This window comes from Emydura macquarii, unplaced genomic scaffold (genome assembly GCF_026122565.2).
Source record: "Emydura macquarii macquarii isolate MOO-44397 ecotype Brisbane River unplaced genomic scaffold, CSIRO-AGI_Emac_v2 contig_561, whole genome shotgun sequence".
Lineage (NCBI taxonomy): Eukaryota > Metazoa > Chordata > Testudines > Chelidae > Emydura > Emydura macquarii.
Genome location: NW_027130698.1, coordinates 8,989,891 through 9,012,530, shown reverse-complemented (window position 1 = coordinate 9,012,530; position 22,640 = coordinate 8,989,891). Strand labels below are relative to the sequence as shown.

The 22,640-nt window shown below is 42.0% G+C and overlaps 1 protein-coding gene across 1 annotated transcript in view; it reads left to right on the top strand.

Moving 5' to 3' along the window:
• Positions 1-11,054, top strand: part of ADAMTS18 (ADAM metallopeptidase with thrombospondin type 1 motif 18) — a gene marked incomplete at its 5' end in the record, with an annotated part of 96,989 nt that extends 85,935 nt beyond the window's left edge. The window contains 4 exon segments of the mRNA XM_067539981.1: positions 2,222-2,413; positions 3,040-3,252; positions 4,628-4,775; positions 8,998-11,054. Coding sequence (XP_067396082.1) covers positions 2,222-2,413; positions 3,040-3,252; positions 4,628-4,775; positions 8,998-9,113 — 669 coding nt within the window.
• Positions 11,055-22,640: the final 11,586 nt, after the last annotated feature.

Here is a 22,640-nt window from a genome sequence, read left to right as displayed (position 1 = left end):
TTTGGAAACTGCCAGAAACTGGAATTATGTAAAATCAGATGAGCCAATGCTTAATCCAATATGGCATCTCTTCTGAATGATACAGCAGTGTTGGATCCATTTGGCTTTTCAGATAGATATAAAGATATTGGGTCTGATTTCACGCCCCCTAGGTACTCGGGATTTATGCTGAGGTAGCCCCATTGTGCTCAATCCTATTACTCTATCTTTTTACCCTTTTAAATCTCTTAATCACATAGGTGTCCCGCCTGTTTTGGGAGACAGGACAAATATACTGTAAACTTGTAATTTACCTTAATTTTGAAAATAATAATGCTCTTCACCCTTTGAATCATCTAACAGTTATTTTTAAAACTTTATTTAGTTTTGGCTTTAAGACAGAAAAATCTATTTATAAACAGAAAGATATCAAATATCAAAAGACATGTTAAAAGGTGGGGTTTAGTAAATGGTTTTTTTCTGCATCTTTTTCTTAGAAATAAAAGTGTCATTTCCAGTTCCCCACCATCACCAGCAGCTGGGGGTCTCAGAGGATGTGTCTCTGATATCTTAACGAAGGGTCGAGGTGTTCAGTCTTTAGCAAAGACTTCCTTTGTCCACAATGTTCATTAATTATTGATGCTAAACAGGTATCAACAAAGAGACAGAAAAATCAAAGAGTTTTTAACAGTGGGACTAAAAATACCTTTCCCCTCTCAATTATTCATCTTTGGCTCTGGGGATGTCATTATTCATCTTTGGCTCTGGGGATGTCATCAAGGTTTTTCAGGACCTGAATTTCTAATGTAAAAAACAAATATAAAAATAATTTTTTTGGGCGGGAGGGAAGAGTGGGCATGGCTTGAGAACCTTTCAGATTTTCTGTTATATCATATAGAAGCTAAAAGAAGAAAAGCCCAATCTTTTCCCCTTTGCTAGACATCTGTGAATTTGTTGCTTCAGGTTGAGATTTCCAAAGGGTCTTAAGAAAATTCAGCAGCCAACTCCTATCAAAATATAATGGCAGTTGGGCACGTAACTTATTTAGGTCTCTCAGAAAAGCTCAGCCTCCATCTTCAGGTTGCAGACGCTAAATAAATAAAATAAATAAATAAAGGTGTATCCCTCAAGCTTAGATAGGGAGAATGCAGCTCAGTTCATGGGAAGACCAAAAATCCACAGCTTTTCAGCAAGCACAGGTTTCTGCTACCCTGCCCATGCAGCTCTGAGTTTGCATGTCATGTTTTAGAAACGTCCATAGTCTACAATGGATTTTGGTAGCACACTGCAAAGGTTTTTACGTGCATATTATTAACCCAGCAAACTCTGGTAAAAAGGTAACAAACTGAAACAAGTACAGCATGGTAGGAAAGCTGCAGAGTTCTCAAGACTTACACAGTTCTACAGTTTCTGCTAGGGAATACATTCAGTTGATGTATTTTGTTTCAGCCATAAAACATACTTTAAATCAACATAGTAATAAACAAAAGAATAAGAATAACTCAATAGTTATGTTTTCTATCCACAGCCAAAATGTCCTGAGTTCTAGTCATGGCTTTGCCGAATAACTTGCTTTGTGGCCTTGGCTAAGGCTAGTCACATAACCATTCTGTGCCCCTTTTGAACTGAGATCCTTCTCAGTGAGTTGGTTATGTCTCCCTGATTTGCAAGCTTCACCTGCTCTAGCCCTGGCCCTAGCATAATTTGGAGCAGCCTTGGGGCTGCTCTGATTTTCATCCGCTGGCTGTGGCCCTACCGGGACATACACTAATTGATAATGGGCAGAATACAGCTGCAATCTACCCCCTCCCATCTATGCCAGGGTGCATTTGGGTAGCATAGGAACCAGCTTTACACTAGCTGAGAGATCCTTGCCCTGGGGCAATTCTTAAATGGGTAATGAGGGCCAGATTTCAGCCCCTTTGTGTTGCCGAGGGCTGAGAGAAACTGTCTCAGCTTCAGTTCCCCACATATAGAATAGAGAATGCTGATCTTTCTTACCGGAGGGCTGTGAGGATTAGTTAAGGCTACCCAATAAAATGTTTTCCTCCAGGTTTGAAAAATGAAAAGTGTCACAAAAGTATGTTTATTACATTACATATTTCATAACAGAATTACAGGTTTAATTTAATAACAGATAAACAACAGATAAGATTCATCATGGCTTCTGTGTTCTGCTGTAAATAAAACAAGGTAAGTTTTAAGTTCCCCAAACTCAAATGAATATTTCTTTCTGCCAAAGTGTTCCAAGACCTGTGGGAGAGGCATTCAGAAACGGGATGTCTACTGCAAAAGCACCAGCCTTTCCAAACTGAAAATCTTACCAGAAAGCATGTGCGGCAGAGATCCCAAGCCAGAATCCCAACAGACCTGTGTGCTAGGACGATGCCCCAAAAATGACCGGCTCCAGTGGGTGATTTCTTCTTGGAGTGAGGTACAGTGCTGCAATCTGAAGGACAGTCTCTCTCTCTCTGCAGAGGTCACATAAGAGTACTGACACACTAGCATGCACAGAGTGCATGAGAGGGAAAAAAATGCTATGGGTTCAGTAAAGGCCATGGTCTGATGAAAATACAGACTTTGGATCAGTCATTTATAAGGGTTTTGCCTGTAACTAGTATAGTCTAAATTTTAAAAAATGACTAGTAATTTGTGGCACCTTACTTTTTAGGCTCCCTACTTAAAAACACCTGAAGGAAATTGATTTTCAGAATGTGTTGGGCACCTTCCCTCTTAAAACAGGCCCCTTTAAGCTGTTTCAAGTTGGGCGGCTAAAGACTGAGGCACTCAAAAGTCAATTTTGAAAGTTTAGGTCTACTTGTCTAAAGACACTTGGCTACATCCTGCTTTCAATATTTATGCCAAACTCCCCCCTAGCTTTATGGGAGTTTCCAAGATGACAGGATTCAGACTAGCATGGAAACATTTTCCCATGATCTTTACGTTTTTAGTTCCACGATGCATTCGTATTTCCACAAAAGTTCGTCCAGTCTTTAGTGGAACAGGCACTACTTGACGGCCATGCCTTATTTTAAAAGCGCGCGTGCTTCATTTTTTCAGTGCTCAGCCACCTGTGGCTCAGGTATTAAAAAGCGGGAAATGAAGTGCAGTGAGAAAAGCATCCATGGGAAATGGGTCACTTTCCCTCAGCGAAGATGTCGGAACATAAAGAAACCAAATCTTGATCTAGAAGAAGCATGTGACAAAGGAGCTTGTCCATTGCACAAGTTTTACAGTATGGTGTCCGGATGGTACTCCTCACCCTGGCAGCAGGTATGAGAAAAAACGTCACCCTGGGGGATTTGGAGTAGCTTACTCCTTTCTCCAGGCAGCATGGGTAGTTGGTGAAACACCTTCTGAATCATGGGTAATGTCCAGGAAAACTGCACAAGCCAACAATGCAGAATGGTGCAGCCATTCCAAAGAAAGGGCTAGAACATAGTATAATCAGCCATAATGGGACTGTTGCATTGTAGTGCTGATTGCCCATAGGCGTCTTCTGCATTTAGTCATAAGAACACAAGAACGGCCAGGCTGGGTCAGACCAATGGTCCATCTAGTGGCCCAGTGTCCTGTCTTCCGACAGTGGCTCGGGCCAGGTGCTTCAGAGGGAATGAACAGAACAAGGCAATTAGCGAGTGATCCCTCCCATTGTCCAGTCCCAGCTTCTGGCAGGATTCCATCAGAAATGTTGGACCATCCAGATATTTTGGCATGATGTGGCTAGTTCCATGTTCTTTTGTGTTGATGTAACTAGTTCCTTTGTCCTAAATTGAAGAATGTCCCCTAAAATAATGTTACTTGTGCTGCAGCTGCACTACAGTCAACGACCCTTTCCAAACTCCATCTTTCTATTCTTCTTGAAAGTGCACTGCAGATGAACCATTACATATCTATATGCATAATGCATTTGAGCATCTGCACAGATTGTCTGGAATTTCTTAAATACTATGATTAATTACCGCATCTGTCTGCATTTGTTTTTACATTCTTGCAAACAAGCTTCTGTATTTCTGGAACTTATCTTTGTTATGAGTCACATATCTATGGGACACATACTCATTTAATAGCTTATGCTCACAACAATGTATGCCTGACAGTTGTAATCAGATGATATCAATTACATCTGTTTTATGAGATACTTTTCATGAAACACATGCAAGTAAAAGACTCGCTCACTTTATAATATTTCAGAGATCTTCTTGAAAATACTTGGTTTTCCCCCCAGATATTTCCACAATTATAGCTTCACTGGGAATTTTACCTGCATTCGGACAGCACGACCAGGCCTAGAAAATCAAGTTTCAGAATGTAATTGGGGCTAGATTTTCTGACGATCTCATTTAGGTATCTAAAAAGTAACCAGATTTTCAGGGTTGTTGAGTGCAAGGTGGTTACTGGGCTCTTTTGAAACACTGGCACTTTCTTTAGTGGCTAAATGGGAGATGAACTCACTTGACAATCTTGCTCTGATTTTGGGTGCTGAACACTGAGACATCTAGTTCTGAGATCTTTTGAAAATTTTACCCTTTAGGCTCTTTATAATTTGTAGGCGTTATCCAAAGCCCTTGTCATTCCATTTACTTCTGGGGGCCTTGGAAGACCATCCGTGTTATAGAATGTGGCTTCTCATCTCTCCTTTTTGCAGTGTACAGTAACTTGTGGTGGGGGAGTGCAAATCCGGAGTGTGCAGTGCCTCCGGCAGGGGCGGCCAGCAGCTGGGTGTCTTCCACATCAGAAACCAGCAATGTCCAGAGCCTGCAATACTAACTTCTGCCCAGGTCCAGAGAAAAAAGGTAAAACACTAAACTCTACGCGGTGAATTACATTTGATGGCAGGTTTGATTGCTCGCAATGTTATATCCTAGCAAACACCATCTTGGCCAGGTATGTTCTCAGAATAGGGGGGGTTTTGGCCTTTTTTTTTTTTTTTTTTTTTTTTGCATTTTCCTGTGTAAATCCCACATTTTTCGGGCTCACCATTGCACTCTGCAATATGTTAAATTAATAAGCGCACCACCTTCCTTTTCACAAGGAGTGTTATGAAAGCAGACGTAAAGGGCTAACTGCTGGGTCTGAGACGGTCAAGAGGGGACAGATGTTTTTAAAAGCAGGAACATACTGAATAATAAAGAATATGTACTCTTTTTTGCAGTTCAGGTTTGAATTGTTGCTCTGTTTCCAGTTAAGCAAAGATCGGGCTGCACTGTCCTTAGTTTTAACCTCCACCATATTACAGTGCATCCCATTGATAGGAGCATCCCATACAAACACCGGCATAGCAATTTTTCTCTAGAGCAGCAGCAAACTGTTCTTGTCCTCATTTGTCTTACCTTGGCTCCCAGTCATGATGAGTAACAAGAGTAACTCAATAGGTACCACCCTGTAGTCTTTCCTGTAGCTGTCACTTATGGCTCTCAGTTATGCCTTTTAGGCCCAGCTTACAGTGAACAGGCAGTGTGGAGTCACACCTCTCTGGTGGCAATATTCTGTCCCCTGGAGAATGCCACCTGGAGCTCTCAGGCATGCATCAGCTGCATGCCTTCTCTAGGGCATAGCTACACTGCTGGCTAGTACCTGGTGTGTGGGGTGAGTGGACATGGAACTATGCTCTGCCCCCTCCATGCTAACTTTGGGGTGTTTCTGGAGCTCTAGAGAAGTGGGGGCGGAAGCCATTTCTATGCTCTGAGTGCAGAGGCTGAAATTCTCTCTGGCCCTTACATGTGGCAGGCAAAGGGAAGGAGAGGTTTCTTGCATCTTCCCTCCCCCCCCACACACTGTGCATCACTGTGAGGACCAGGCAGAATTTAAAGTCCTTAACTGAATAAAATCCTCACTTCAGTCAGAATTTGACCCATATCATCCCAGTGTACTTTACAAACATTCATTTTCAAAAAACCCTTGGTGGGGGATATAAGCATTATTATACCCATTTTACAGAAAGGAGCTGAAAATAGAGGTGGTGTCCTGGTTTAAAAAAAAAAAAAAAAGCCAGAGCCAGGTCATAGTTGACTTTCTTTAGACAAGGTAATAGCGCTTGGACCAGAAGCCAGGCATCCTTACTCCATGTCTCTAAACATCAGACAATATTCCCTCTCATCCATATTGATTCATGAAGCTTCACTGTGTGGGGAAAACCTGTAAAACACATTGATACATCAGCTATCAGGCCTTTGGGAAACATAATATTTCATGAGCCTGAGTGGCGAGACAGGTACAGAAATAATATCACTACTGCTTTATTTGCGGGGCACTATAGCGGTCCATCCTCAGGAAGAATGGAAGAATCAGGCCGAAGAGGGATAAGGAATAACTGAATGAGTTTGAAAGGTGACTAAATGATTCTGAGGACTGAGAAGTTAATTCCAAATCTGCCGGGAAGTTCTGCTCTGCTTCAAAATAGGTTTTGTGAATTTATGAAATCACTTTGTCATGCTATAGCAAACCCTTCACCCCCTCACACGCCTCCCCCATATTTCATGTCAGGGCTGATGTCTGTTATTCATTTTGATCTTGGCCTGTTTCTCCCCCTCCCCACAGCTGTGGAAGCTCTCCTCTCTTATTTTGTAACTGGTTCTTCAGACTCTGGAGATCAATTATCTCTGCACTGCTCTCGAACGCCATCTAAACCAGTGCATGAAGAAGGGGCCAGCTGGGCTGGAATCACATGGAAGCAAATCACTCTCAATTAGCAGCCACAGCACTCTAGCTCTATGAGCCATTAGGGAGAGATCACGGAGAAGAAATAAACAATTCTAGGCGAGTTATCGTGCTCCCCTAGACAAGTTGGATCTCCCCACTAGCTATTTTTTCTCATTTCCATCACTCGGCTAGAAACAGAAACAGGTACTGTAAGTCATAGTTCAAGCTGCTTGGAGCACCTTAAAAGGAAAACAGCATTTTGTTTAAAAAATGACGTTCATGAAAATGAGGGACCAAACTGACTGGAGTCAACAGGAGTCTTTCCATTGACTTGAGTGGTCTCTGGATTAGATCCTCAAAGTAATTTTTTTCAAGTGTCTAAGTGATTCACGTGCCTAAATCCCATCTTCAGAAGGGACTTGGGAGCATTCACAGTCAATGGCACATAACAGAACCCACAGCACCCAAGATCACTTTTGAAAATAAGCCAATTGCTTTTAAACATTAACCCTAAGTGACTTAGGAGCCTGACCGTGATGGAGAATGTGCTGTGCGAGCTTTCCCCACATCTGCATCTCAGCCAGCGCTTGCGGTGCCCACCCTCTCAAGTCACCGTCCTGTCTTGAGCAGTCACTGTCAGACTTGGTACACAGTATGGTGGTTTTGTCTTTGTGTGGTGGATAATGGGCCAGAAGAGGTAAAGCGGGGACCATCTGTTTCCTTCCCACTTGACACTCAAACTGAATTTGACTGCAAGATTGTAGGGGGGAGAGGAAAGCTGCGGCATGGTATGTGCCACCACCTCCTTCCCAGAGTACAGTTTGTCCAGCACCAGTCTGTTGCTATGTGCTGTTGCTTGCAATGTGTTATTGGGGGAAAGTGCATGTTATTGGAAAGTGATGTCTCTTGTCAGATTCTGTGACTCATTTATGCTCTCTTTTGAGGGGCTTTAAAAAGAAGCAATACTGTGAAGTGGCAGCTGATAAAAGAGAGGGGTGTATGGCTGTGTAATGGTGATGTTACAGATAACAAGGGGATATGTATGGTCTGGGAGTGAAAACATTTTCTCTGTACCACCACTTCAGTAGCTGATCTGAGAACACAGACAACAGTAGCTAGATTTTTGGAATAAGACTCCTTGTAAATTCCCTTTATTGGCCATGTGTACAGTATTGTAAAGGCAGAATGGATTGCTTTCCCGTGCTCATTTAAGTGTTCGGTTTAGCTATCAGTTTTTCTAAACTTCCCTTAAAAGTCTTAATGCTTCTTCACGCATTTTGAATGCGTTTATAAATCATCCATATGATCATTACTAAACACTTTAAAAGAAGCATAAAACAGCCACTGCAAAAATGTGGAACGGGACGGCCATGAAGTATTTTTAAGCCAGCTGTGTGTGTGAATCATGTACAAAAATAAATGAAGTAAAAAAAATCTTCTATAATTTAGTTCCTGATTTTTTTTTTTATTAAAGGTGGGATTTTCAAACACACACAATTGGCCTAACTCTGCTCCCACTAAAGTCAATGAGAAATTCGTCTAATAAGATCTTGATTATTGCATTGGGGATCCCGTGCTCAGATTTTAATGAATGAATTATGCATATAATTGATACAATTTAGAGGTCTCCCGATTTGAGGGTACAAACTTGGGTCTCTAAAATAGGGACTTTACAATAGGTGTTGCTTTGTGGGTGAAATTTTCAACCCTTCTGTGCACTTAGGCTTAGATCATTGAAAATGATCTTTAAAAAAAAAAGCACCTCCTCCATGCCACCATAAAGTGTAGGTACATGCATGTAAACAAGCAATTTTGTGCACACACATACAGAGCCTGTGGTCTTAACATCTAGATTTATTTCTGTTGAGTCTTTACACATACACACACTCTCAGAGCATGAACTATTTTGCAGATCAAACAAACGGTAAAGGGTAGAGTAATATGGATTAGCATAGGGCTCAATGGTGGATCCATTTGTGTAAATGATTGGTTTCATTGCAATGGCTTATAATCTTTAACATAATACAGAAATTAGGAATGAAATCCTGGCTTCAGTAAAACCAATGGTAAAACGCCCATTGACTACTGTGGGCCAGGGATTTCACCCTAAGTTATTTTTAAAGTCTTGTATTATAAACTGTTTTCTTTACCTCTTATAATGCCACGATGCATTACATCAAAAGTAGAGCTAAGAAGTTAAAAAGAGTGATATTGAAATAAAAGATTGTACATGGTCTCCTCCTTCTTTAACTGGGATTATCCTCTCATATTTACATCACCAGCAAATGCGTAGAAATGAACAAACTGAAGTACTGCCTAATTTGCTGAATTGCTGAAATGCACGTTAAACGTATTGATTGGATTTCCCTCTTTCAGATGATCCCTCTTGTGTGGACTTCTTCACTTGGTGTCATCTGGTCCCCCAGCATGGTGTCTGCAACCACAAATTTTATGGCAAGCAGTGCTGTAAATCATGCACAAGGAAGAACTGATTGCAATATTTTATTGCAACCCTGCAATGACAGGATTCTCTCTTTTGGTTTACATTGGAATTCAATTGACTTTAAGGCAGGACCTGGTGCCACATAAACCACTGATGAAAGAGACACATATGGTGGAGTAGCTTTCTAAGGAACTATCTGAGATACAGTAATTGTTATATAAATGGTGATCCAGGACTGGTTTTTTTTTTTGCTGACTTCCCTAAAGTACAGGGTACTATGGATCACTTGAACACTACCAAGCAAGGGGCAGTTCTTCCCGTCGCTCTTTAAATATGTCATTTTGCACTGTCACATGTGATAAGGAAGAAAATAAGGCAAGCAAGGCCCATGTGAATAATTTATCAGAATGTGAGCAAAAGAGAGAGAGAATTCCATGCCAGAGGTTACAGTGTGGCAGTATAATATATCATAGTCTATCACCAGTGTTTCTTTTCAATATTTGTTATGATAATGTCCTTTCAAAGTAAGGAGAAGGTTTACTACAATTCTCATGAAAGAGAAGTCCATATGGCTATTTCTCAGAGCATGCAATGTCACACATATCACAGGTGTTGTGACCACAATAAGTAGATAGTGCACTACACAGATAAATGGTGCTTCTGTATTACACTTGCTGATGGAAAAGCAAGTTTGGCATCAAGCTAACGTTTTCTTTGTTTTGAAAAATTTCCCTTTCTGCTTTGTGTAGAAACTCAGAGGTGGTTAACTAGCAACTTGAAATGTATTCCTAGAAATATTCAGCCAGTAGAATATGTGGGACTTTTAGCATTGCTGTGTAATACAAGTAAAATAGAATGTCACACTTTGACTAACTCAAGGAACTCAAAAATTTATTGAGCTCAAGGGTTATATCGTGTTCAACAGTCTAAGCACATTAGATAAGTTATTTTAAGGTTTAAACTTGATTTTTTTTAAAATAATAAAACTGCAAAATGTTTTTCAGAAGCTAAATTGTTTAAATGCCAATATGCTGAAGAATAACTTATTTTTATCTCAACTTTCTCTGCAAATTTTGGTTCATCAGTTAGCAAAAAAGAAATAGCAGGAATATGACAGTCAATTTACACACACACTTCTCTGAATGGTTAACTATTGATACATGAAATATCATCAATTAGAAAAAAATACTAATCTACTCAGAAAAATCAAATCTAATTATATTTTTTTGACATTTTCATAATCCTCAAAATACACTTTTTTAGGTCAGGCTTCTTAAGCATTTGATATCACTTAGAATGATATTTGTAGTCATTCAGTATCCAGCAATCAGAAAATACCATATATCGAATGGTACAATTTAAAATATTTCTGCATTGGAAAAAACACTCCATCTATTTGCCAAAACCGTTGTAGCTAAAACAGGGCTGTGTCCTACTGTAATTTTCTGGGGAGTGGCTATAAGGGACATATTTATCTAATTCCACCCAATCCCACAACTTCTTTTGATGAATGTAGCTCAGTTTTACTGCTTTGTAAAGTATCATTTCAAACTAGGATTAGCCGTCTCAGCACTAATGCCAGACAGTGGTCAGTTAAAATTAGCAGTTCCTTTTGCAACAATTTAAATGAAAAACATGTATTCTCTGATACTTTCAGAAATGTTGATTGGAAACATATCTCAGTCTGCTAGGCTCTATCTTGATATTGGACATTGTATAATTATAACTTTTTTTCTTGGAAAACTGCAAAAAGTTTTTTGTATTGTTTTTTAATTGTGTCCTTTTATTGTTTGATGTAAAATAATTAATTTATTAATGCATAGCTTTTCCTTTATATGGCATCACCTACTTCCTAAAGTAAGTGATAACAGTTCAGAAGAGAAAATGACAGTGTCACATAAAGTATGGATTATGGTGTAAAAAAAAGCAAAAATATAAGTGTAATATTTAATTATTTTATAAGTTTTATAATAAAGTACTCTAACTGTTTCACTATATTTGGAACTGTAAAATTCTTGAATAAAATAGGGAGACTATAAATAGAGGCGGAGTAATGTAAATGATGTATATATTTACTTGTCCTCATGCAAATAATCCCAGACTGTTCTAAACTAAGACAGTCCAGGAACCCAGGTTGACAAACAGCACGGCCCCTGCCGAATGCCATAGTCGCACCCCTGTGCGGTGGGCCTGCCCCCATGCTGTGGATTTACCCAAGGGTAGAACCAAAGGCTGCCCTTACAAGGACTACTGGGTGAATGTGGGGCGAACAACCACTGCTGGCTGGAGCCATCCCCCTCCACACAGCAGTGCTCTCTATCTCCAGCCCTTCTTATCCAAGACTTTGTGGGTGAGTTTGGGAGAGACTCCCTCCCAACACCAGTCTAGCAGAGACATAATGGGGTGGCTGCAGAAAGGGTCCTTGTCCCCAAGTGTCCTGTGGAAGGATGATGCTTGTGAAGGATTCCCACAGCAGGTATTGTTTCAGGCTTTCAGCAAAGTCAGGTGGACATCACTGTATCAGTTATATTTGAGTCACATTTTCAAGCTTTCCTTTGCCAACATAAGGGCTAGAAACAGTTCCTCCTCCCCCCCTCACCCCCCCCCCCAATGATTCCAGATAAAGCATCCCCATTAATTCTGAGTACCTCATCCTGCAAACAATTAGTATGTACATACATTTACACATATATGAATAGTCCTATAAAGAGAGAAAGGGTTTCAAATTATGTTAACGACATTAAGAGAGTCATGGGAGAATGGGTGGATTTTTTTTCACCTTTACTAATATCCAGGACAAGCAAGAATCTAGCAATCAGCTGTCAAAATATATTGCTGTATAGTGAGTATGGATTACACGGAGATTCTGAAATCAAATTAAGAAAGTTTCAACTAGAACTTGATAGTGGGAATTCGACACAGCAGGATGGATGCATAATGTTCATGAATTAGGCCAGACGTCAGATCCCATCTGCAAGTTGGAAGGACACGTGCTGTTCACCTTTCTGGAAGAACCATCTGAAGTGTACCATAGTTTACCCAACAGAGTGAGCACAATGTTTCAGCCAATTTGACTGTTTATGGTGAAAGATGCAGCTTGTTTCAATTACTCCTGTGTAATGGATGGAGTTGGTATAGATTTCAGGCATAAAAGGATACAGCTTATTATTATTAGCATGATGGCAGGACAACACAAAAACCCTCCTGTGTTCTGGAGGTCATGTTTGGTTCACTTATTCTTCTTGGATTATTTGCTAATTCATCAGTTAGCAGTTGCATCAGGTAGGAAAATGCATTTGTTATCAAGCAAAATCTCTCATTGCCTTACTTGACTTGTCTGTAAAGCATCTTAATATTTTTCAGTAGATCTTTCAGTTGTTAGGACAGAAGTAGCACCTGCATGCTCTCAGTTTACATACATAGAAATAAAATGTCACTGAAGTACGACTGCACGCTGTGATGAAAGATGAAGTTGAATGTAGTACTTCTTCCTTCATCACCATAGTGGGTTCTGTAGCCAATAGAACCTGTGTGATGCTCCAGTGTGTGTGTTTATCTGCAAGGCTGAGGGTGGATGCAGAGTGTCAATCCCATCTCACAAAAAGCAATGTTCACCAGTATCTCTCTTTGCATCCCAGGAGGCATGGGCTTTTGGGGAGGGGCCAATAGATCTGCTGTCTATACCTCCAATAGCTGTTGGGGCTATGGCAATCTAAAAGCTGCCACTGAATATTTCTAAGATGTTCCACCCCTGTGGAGTTCCCCAGGTCAGTGCTCGGCTATTTGGGCAAGCACTGAGGTCAGGATTTGTTTCAAGCGCACATTGCACTGTGGAAAAGACTACGGTTTACTCAGGAAGCTTTCTTTCCTCTTTTAGCTTTGGCTTGTTCTCATGGTTTATTCTTGGGCTGCTTTGTTGACCACGCCGGAGGAATAAGAAACTAAGGCCCACCAAGCCTTTCCCATGACCATCACTTCAGGCTGATGGAGGTGCCATTTCCATTATTTTCATTGTTACTAGAAATTTTCCTAATCAAGGGTTTCTAAACCATTTCTTAGGGTGGGCTCTATCCAAATAGACTGTCCCATGGACCTTGTTCCCCACCCAAATGTATGGGCCACACCCTGCCCCTTCACCATCATCTAACATCCCAGTTACTGACATGGAACACTGATGTTCGCAGGACACTTAATGTGCTGTGACTGTCTTAATGTTGTTTAGGAGGTGGCAGTAAAGGAGAGTTAGAATAATGTGACCACCCATCTCTTGAATAGCCACCACCAACTGCTCTATTAAGCACAGTTTAGGAGCCACTGATTTCAGTTATCACTACAGAAATGAGGATGCTGAATTGCGCTATACTCTGGGACAGCCATTTGGAATTAAAATAGACTGACAACTGCCCATGAATTGCAGTGCTGGAGAGAGATGCTGGAAAAAGGCAACATTACGTAAACATATATGGTTATGCTGCTGGATAAACCCCAATTGATGTATATATTTTTATTGCTGAACCCCCATGCTGAGATTTGATTTGCAAGGCTTGGCAGTTTTCAAAGAATTAGTTGCTCGAAGGCTCACTTTACAAAGCAGAATGGCGGCTTTTGGAAAAAAGGAACACCTGTGTTTCAATAGTCAGATTTCATCACACTGCTGAAACTGAACAGATAGCTAGTTAATCAAGGGCTTGATTGTTTAAATCAAATTCAACTACCTTAGGTGCCTGGAAGTCATGAAGCATTGGTGGAGACAAATGAGCATTTTGCTGTATGTGGTTTTACAGTAACATGATCCAAACGGCTGGTTTCCTTTTTTTGAGCGAATCCTGTTCAAAAGCATCAACACAATAAATTATATGATCTTTACTATTAATACTATTTCGATTATAGTAACCTGTAGGTGCTGCACAATCAGTGATTGGGGCCTCACTCTGCACTGCATACACATAGAATAAAAAGACAGTCCCTGACCCTCACCATCAGTTCCAGGATGAGAAATAAGGGGTAGATGCAGAAAGCAGACAGGAGGAGCACAAAGTAAGTGAGATAATTATGATAGTGTAATAAAGCCTTGGTCACAGTGCACTAGGGTGATCAGATAACAAGTGTGAAAAATTGAGACAGGGTTGGGGGGTAATAGGCACCTAGATAAGACAAAGCCCTGAATATTGGGACTATGCCTATAAAATCGGGACATCTGGTCACCCTATAGTACACCAGCTGCCTGGCCAATGTTGAGCATTTTGTAGGCGTCACAGTATAGGTGAGTTTTAAATAGGGATTTGAAGTATACAGTGCGTGAACCATAGAGTAACATATCCTGTCTTTAACTTTAGAAAGTAATACACAACACTGCCAAGGTCTGAAAGGATAGGTGAGGAGAGAGGGGGCAACAAATGGGGATAAGCAAAGGAGTGAGTCAAAACGAGACGGGAGTTAGTTAGATATGAGTGCTAGTTAGGTGCTGAATCATAAACAGGTAATGACTATCAGTAGTGGAAAAATTAATGCACATAGCACATCCAGAGAGTTATCCTGACAGTAAACAGGGAACTGCAAAGGGCTATTGGCATGACAGGATGCTTCCCTTCCATCAAAAGTCATTCAAAAATAAGAAGATACAACTGCTAGAAACAATGCCCCGAGTGCTTCACTAGCTAATCTCACATGAGGAGCCAAATCAGTCTTGCCTTCCTGTCCACTTCCTGCACAATGGGTGTCACTTTCACAGAGGTTCTCAATCTCTGATGCCAAACTTCAGATAAATATTAGTCAATGCTGAGATGTCATGCCTGGCCCTTCACTTCTTTCTGAAATTTTACTACAAATATTACTTGACTCCCATCAGCCTAACCATTGACAGACAGAATAAAGGGCAGCTCTGTCCTTTTGTCTTGCTTCATCTGTCTGCTGAAATTCTGCACTTAGGCCCAGCCGGACCTTTTAATATTTGGACTTGCTTTTGTTTAACCTCAAGCCACTTTAACTCACCAGCCCATAAAAGTGAAACTAAAGCAGAAGGCTAAATTAATCAACTAAATAGTTAAAAAATTGATTTAAATAATGCAACTGAAAGACTACCATGGTATAAATAAAAATGGCAACATGAGACACTGGAATAAACAGTTTAGACAATTTCACTCATTAATAATGGCCATCCAGAGCTCCCTTGTGGTTGCTTTCCTCCACCACTTAATAGTTATGCGGTTAACTCCAACTAGTGAAAATAAATTTTTTATCCCTCCAGACCATAGTGTGCATTCATTTTAAATCTCTCTTTAAAAAGCCCCAAAACCCAAGCCTACACGTAAATTAAGTTAGAATCTGAATTAAAGCCACAGTGTCAAGGACACTGAGAATTCACACAGAAATTCAGTCTTTAAGTTTTCCTTTGTGTATAGGTATTGTAGTCTTTAAGGTGTGATATACCATTGGTTCCATGCAGGAATAGGGAGCTAAAATGTTTTGGGGCCATTACGTGCAAAAATGGGAGCCAGGATGAGAAGGCTTTGCATTATCTTGAAAAGTAAAGGTATTTCCTTAAGAAGGAAGGGTTATATATCAGACCTTAACTATAATTCTCAAATTCAAGCATGAGGGAAAAATACAACTTCAGTCGTTTCTAATGGTTCGTGGAAAATAATGAAAGTGAAATGGTGAGACATAGTTTAACAAACCACCTCCCATAAACGAACTAGACAACCTCATTGAAGTGATTTGAACAACCACAAATGAGCCTAGTGGTTTGGGCAAATGATGCATATGGGAAAAAGAACACATCTGTAAAAATGTCACTCAGTACCGCTATCTGTTCTCTGACAGAGATGAAATAGACTGTTCAGGTTGCAATGAACAGACGAAGAAGTAATTTTACAGGAAACAGACTCCTGGACCTTCATGGAAGAACATTCCAGATTGTGAATGACACAAAATTCAGTTAGTATTGATACTTGTCATTATTCATTTGTATTGCAGTGACCCCTGGAATCCCCAACCAAAGTTACTGCCCCACTGTGCTAGACACAGTCTCTGCTTCAAACAGATTACATTCTAAATAGACAAGACATGCACAGGAAGTAGTCAAATTTCCTTTTTTACTGAGAGGGAAATGAGGCACAGAGAGCATGAGTGACTGGCTCAAAGTCACACAGGAAGTATGTGACATGGCTGCGTTTGGAACCCAGACCTCCCAAGTCCCAGTCCAGAGCATTAACATCAAGACCATCCTTCCCCTTGTATGCCAGAAAAAATAAGACCCATCTTTCCTATAATAGCTATGTAATATTTCATGCAATGAAATGATACATTATATATCTTTATAGCTGAACATAGATAAAATATTCAACCACAAAGAGACTCGGTTTCAATGCCTGAAATATGCCCACAGAGGCAAAGTCATTTGGATCATAGAATCATAGAATCATAGAATATTAGAGTTGGAAGGGACCTCAGGGGGTCATCTAGTCTAACCCCCTGCTCAAAGCAGGACTAACCTCAGCTATATCATCCCAACCAGGGCTTTGTCAAGCCTCAGCTTAAAAACCTCTAAGGATGGAGATTCCACCACCTCCCTAGGTAACCCATTCCAGTGCTTCACCACCCTCCTAGTAAAAAACTTTTTCCTAATGTCCAACCTAGACCTCCCGCCCTGCAACTTGAGACCGTTGCTCCTTGTTCTGTCATCTGCCACCACCGAGAACAGCCTAGCCCCATCCTCCCTGGAACCCCCTTTCAGGTAGTTAAAAGCCGCTATCAAATCCCCCTCACTCTTCTCTTTTGCAGACTAAACAAGCCCAGTTCCCTCAGCCTCTCCTCATAAGTCCTGTGCTCCAGCCCCCTAATCATTTTGGTTGCCCTCCGCTGCACTCTCTCCAAATTGTCCACATCTTTTTTGTAGTGGGGGGCCCAAAACTGGACACAGTATTCTAAATGCGGCCTCACCAATGCCGAATAGAGGGGAATAATCACTTCCCGTGACCTGCTGGCAATGCCCCTCCTAATGCAGCCCAATATTCCATTAGCCTTCTTGACAACCAGGGCACACTGCTGACTCATATCCAGCTTTTTATCCACCGTTACCCCCAGGTCCTTTTCTGCAGAGCTGCTGCCCAGCTCGTCGGTCCCCAGTCTATAGCTGTGCATGGGATTCTTCCTTCCTAAGTGGAGGACTCTGCACTTGTCCTTGTTGAACCTCATTAGATTTCTTTTGGCCCAATCCTCCAGTTTGTTTAGGTCACTCTGTATCCTATCCCTACCCTCCAGGGTATCTACCACTCCCCCCAGCTTAGTGTCATCTGCAAACTTGCTGAGGGTGCAATCTACCCCATCCTCCAGATCATTAATAAAGATGTTGAACAAAACCGGCCTCAGGACCGACCCCTGGGGAACTCCGCTTGTGACCGGTTGCCAGCTAGACATGGAGTCATTGATCACTACTCGTTGAGCCCTATGCTCTAGCCAGTTCTCTATCCGTTTTAGAGACCATTCATCCAACCCATACTTCTTTAACTTGCTGATAAGAATACTGTGAGAGACAGTATCAAAAGCTTTGCTAAAGTCAAGGTATATCACATCCACCGCCTTCCCTACATCCACAGAGCCAGTCACCTCATCATAGAAAGCAATCAGGTTGGTCAGGCATGACTTTCCCTTAGTGAATCCGTGTTGACTGTTCCTGATCACCTTCCTCTCCTCCAAGTGCCTTAAAATGGATTCCTTAAGGACCTGCTCCATGATTTTTCCAGGGATTGAGGTGAGGCTGACTGGTCTGTAGTTCCCTGGATCCTCTTTCCTCCCTTTTTTGAAGATGGGCACTATATTTGCTTTTTTCCAGTCCTCAGGGACCTCCCCCTGTTCCCATGAGCTTTCAAAGATAATAGCCAATGGCTCTGAAATCACCTCAGCCAACTCCCTCAGCACCCTCGGGTGCATTGCATCCGGCCCCATGGACTTGTGAATGTCCAATCCTTCTAAATAGTCTTGGACCCGTTCCTTCAGCACTGCGGGATGTTCGCCTCCTTCCCATTCTGTGCCACCCAGTGCAGCAGTCTGAGAGCTGATCTTGTCTGTGAAGACAGAGGCAAAAAAGGCATTGAGTACCTCAGCTTTCTCCACATCCTTCGTCACTAGGTCGCCTCCCTCATTCTCTAAGGGGCCCACACTTTCTCTAATCTTCCTCTTGTTGGCAACATGCTTGTAGAAACCCTTCTTGTTCCCCTTCACGTCCCTTGCTAGCTGCAACTCCAATTGTGCTTTGGCCTTCCTGATTTCATTCCTGCACGTTCGAGCAGTGTTTATATAATCCTCCCTAGTCATCTGACCAAGCTTTCACTTCTTGTAAGCTTCTTTTTTGCGTTTAAGTTCGCCAAGGACATCTTTGTTAAGCCAAGCTGGACGCCTACCATATTTGCTATTCTTTCTGCACATCGGGATGGTTTGCTCTTGTGCCCTCAATAAGGTCTCTTTAAAATACAGCAGCTCTCTTGGGTTCCTTTCCCCCTCATATTAGCCTCCCAGGGAATCCTGCCCATCAGTTCCCTGAGGGAGTCAAAGTCCGCTTTTCTGAAGTCCATGGTCCGTATCCTGCTGCTCTCCTTTCTTCCTTTTGTCAGGATCCTGAACTCGACCATCTCATGGTCACTGCTGCCTAGGTTGCCACCCAATTCTACTTCCCTTACCAAATCTTCCCTGTTTGTGAGCAGTAGGTCAAGAAAAGCACGGCCCCTAGTTGGTTGCTCCAGCACTTGCACCAGGAAATTGTCTGCAACACTCTCCAAAAACTTCCTGGATTGTTTGTGCTCTGCTGTATTGCTCTTCCAGCAGATGTCAGGGTGATTGAAGTCTCCCATGAGAATCAGGCCCTGTGAACTGGAAACTTTCCCTAGTTGAGTAAAGAAAGCCTCATCCATCTCGTCCTCCTGGTCTGGTGGTCTGTAACAGACACCCACCAGGACATCACGCTTATTGTTCTTGCTTCTAAGCTTAACCCAGAGACACTCAACTGACTTATCTCCAGTTTCATACTGGAGCTCAGAGCAGTCATAGTGCTCTCTTACATACAGTGCAACTCCTCCCCCTTTCGCCCCTGCCTGTCCTTCCTGAACAGTTTATACCCATCCATGACAGCGCTCTAATCATGAGAGTTATTCCACCAAGTCTCAGTTATTCCAATCATGTCGTAGTTTCTTGACTGTGCCAGCACTTCCAATTCTTCCTGCTTGTTTCCCAGGCTTCTTGCATTTGTGTACAGGCACTTGAGATAAGTAGCCGAGTGGCCTACTTTCACAGTATGAATCGGGAGGCCTCCCCTGCTGCACCCTCCTACTTCTGCTTCCTTGTGGTGTCCCTCTTCCCTACTAACCTTCGGGCTTAGGTCCCCGTCCCCCGTTGAAACTAGTTTAAAGCCCTCCTCACTAGGTTAGCCAGCCTGTCTGCGAAGATACTCTTCCGTGTCTTCGTTAGATGAATCCCGTCCCTTCCTAGTAATCCTTCTTCCTGGAACAGCATTCCATGATCGAAGAATCCAAAGCCCTCCCTTCGACACCACCTGCGTAACCACGCATTTACTTCCCCAATGCGACTGTCCCTACCTGGGCCTTTTCCCTGAACAGGGAGGATGGACAAGAACACCACTTGCGCTTCAAACTCCTTAATCTCTTTTCCCAGAGCCACATAGTCCGCAGTGATCTGCTCAAGATCATTCTTGGCAGTATCATTGGTGCCCACATGGAGGAGCAGGAAGGGGTAGCGGTCTGAGGACTTGATAAGTTTTGGCAGTCTCTCCGTCACATCCCTAATCCTAGCTCCAGGCAAGCAGCACACTTCTCTAGTTTCCCGGTCCGGACGGCAGATGGATGACTCCGTCCCCCTTAGGAGGGAGTCCCCGACCACCATCACCCTTCTCTTCCTCTTGGGAATGGTGGTCGTGGAACCCCCATCCCTAGGAGAATGCATCTCTTGCCTTCTGATCAAACGGGTCTCCTGATGATCCATTCCCTCTGAAGGGTCCTCCAAATCATTCTCTGCCGTAGTACTTGTGCAGAGAGGATGAAAACGATTCCTTACTTCTATCTGCATGGTGGGCACATGGGTTCTCTTTCTTCGGGAGGTCACATGCTGCCAATTTTCTTCCCCGTTCTTCATTTCTCTGAATCTTCCTTACGCTCTGCCTGTGCCTGATGGAGAAAGACATTGTTTTCTGTAATGCACCGCAGGGTTGACATTTGGGTCTCTAGTCCTTTAAGCCTCAACATTTGAACTGATCCTCCAGAATTAAGTCAAGCCACTGTCACCTGATATTTCCACCTTAACAAGGAATTTGTGTGCTTGTCAGGATTTAACATAGTCTCTTAGCATCATTTAAATAACTTCAGGCAGCTGAGGATGAATTTATTTTGTTTTGTTGCAACAGTGTTCATTAATCCTCTCAGAATAATGTATGAGAGCTGATACAATACCTTCTTTGGAAAAGGTTTATGGGGATTTCTGTAATAGAAATACCAGCTCAGATCATTGCTTCCCAGGGAAAAGCAAGCAGAAGGGAGTTTGGTAGGAGGAAGTTTCCATGAGAGTCCCTCCCTGAGACCTCCCCATGTTTCCTGTCAGCTGGATGAGGTCTCTCTAACAGGAAAGGTCACGCCCACCCCACCCCAAAACCAGGGATGTGCTGCACAGGGATGGTTCCACATCAGCTGTGCACCACATGAACTCTGTTGCAATTATGCTACCAGGGACTTGTCCAAGTCACAAAAGAGCCCATGATTGCAGAGGGTGCCCCTGGCTTTTTAGACTGATTTTCATAGGGCCTGCAGGACAACAATGTGATTCCTGCAGCCCCCAGCAGTGGTCTGCTCACTCCCTGCTCTCCAGCATTGCAGGAGACCATGTCAAGAGTTCTCTGCAGGAGCCACAGAGATGGGAGACAATGATATGGAAGCAGTGGAATTCTCCTTCTATGTGGAAGGGGGAGAGAGATCTTAAATACAGTCCTCTCTGGATGCAGATCTAGGGGCATGACCCAGCCCAGTAAGAAAAACTACAGCAGCGTCACCCATTGAGAACGACAATTTGCTTATCCATATTGGACATATACTTCTTCATACTTCATATTTTCTTTTCTTCATTTTCAATTTACAAAAAACTAAAATTGCTTTGATTTTCGGTTGTTTTTGGCTTTCCACAACTAAAAAACGTTCACTTTATTTCTGTCAGAAAAGCCAGAAAAAAGTATCCAAAAAAATGAATTTTGATTTTAAAAAAAGACCAATTTTCAGTAAAAAACAATATATTTTATCCTGCTCTACACAAAGGAACACACCTGTCTGGGCAAGTCACAGTGTTAATGACCTATTGAAAGCAGTGGAGTCACAACAACACATTTACCATAGATCATTCCCACCTCCTCAAATAACTGAACTCATTAAAGAGATTTAACTTTCAAAGCAACAATTTTAACAGTATAATTCTCTGCTGGTAGAGAGCAGTAGAATCATAAAGTTTAAGGCCAGAAGGAACCTCCAAATCATCTAGTGTGACATCTCATTTATCACAGGCCACCAACACCACCCAACCACCTCAGCACCAAACCCCACAACCAGAATTAGATCATAGAAGTACAGCCTTCAGGAGACTAAACTATTGTATGCCACACACAGAGTATAGAAGTGCCTAAGATGCACCAATGCCGAACTGATATGACTGTCTCCTCACTATTACAATGGAAATCATCAGCAGTCGCACCTTTTCCAACAGCTGATATCACCTGTAAGCAGAAAGGGCATCATCTCAGCTATTTTTTAAAATTAATTGTCAAGTGTTCAGACACTAACTGTTTAATTTATTGTAGATACTGACACTGCCGGATCCTCAGCTGGTATACATGTTATACTGACATCAGCTGAAGAGCTGACCACTAATGTTAAATATGCAGAATTATATTAAGTGATGTTGCACCAACAGCTTTCTAGATGACATAATTGCACTTTGCGAGGGTTACAATCAGAGCTGTTAGGGAAGATAGTTATTCTTGGGGCTGACTTTTGTCCATCCCCCCCTTTCTTAATTTTCTCATTAATTTTCTGCACCCATTGCCTATTGGATCCCAGCCAACTCCCTTCAAGCACCAAAAGGATTCTCTGAAAGGAGAGTCTGCACTTCCGTTTTCAGGACATCTTTGTTCTTTGTGTCATTGTAATGTTCTAAATAGATGAAAGGGACACAAATTGGAGGCAGTTTCTTATTTGCATCTAGTGGCTTAAAAAGTATTTGGCTGAAAAGAGATTTGTTAATAATCCATGTGTCATCCGGTCCTTAAATCTTTGTGACTGTTTGGCACATAACTCTGTATCTCTCTCTTTTAGTTTCATCCCTTTCTCAGTGCATTTCCTTCCTGCCTTAGTTCCTTGAAACTGTTGAAAGGGGGTGGGTTCTGTAGTGCAGTGTTTCACAATAATCTACTTTGACACAGGCACTATGCTGGTTAAAAGTTATGGTTTTGGAACAGCCATTCATATTGGAATCCACGTACAAGATGCTGCTCCCCATTTAAATCATAACAGTCGCATCTAATCAACAGAAA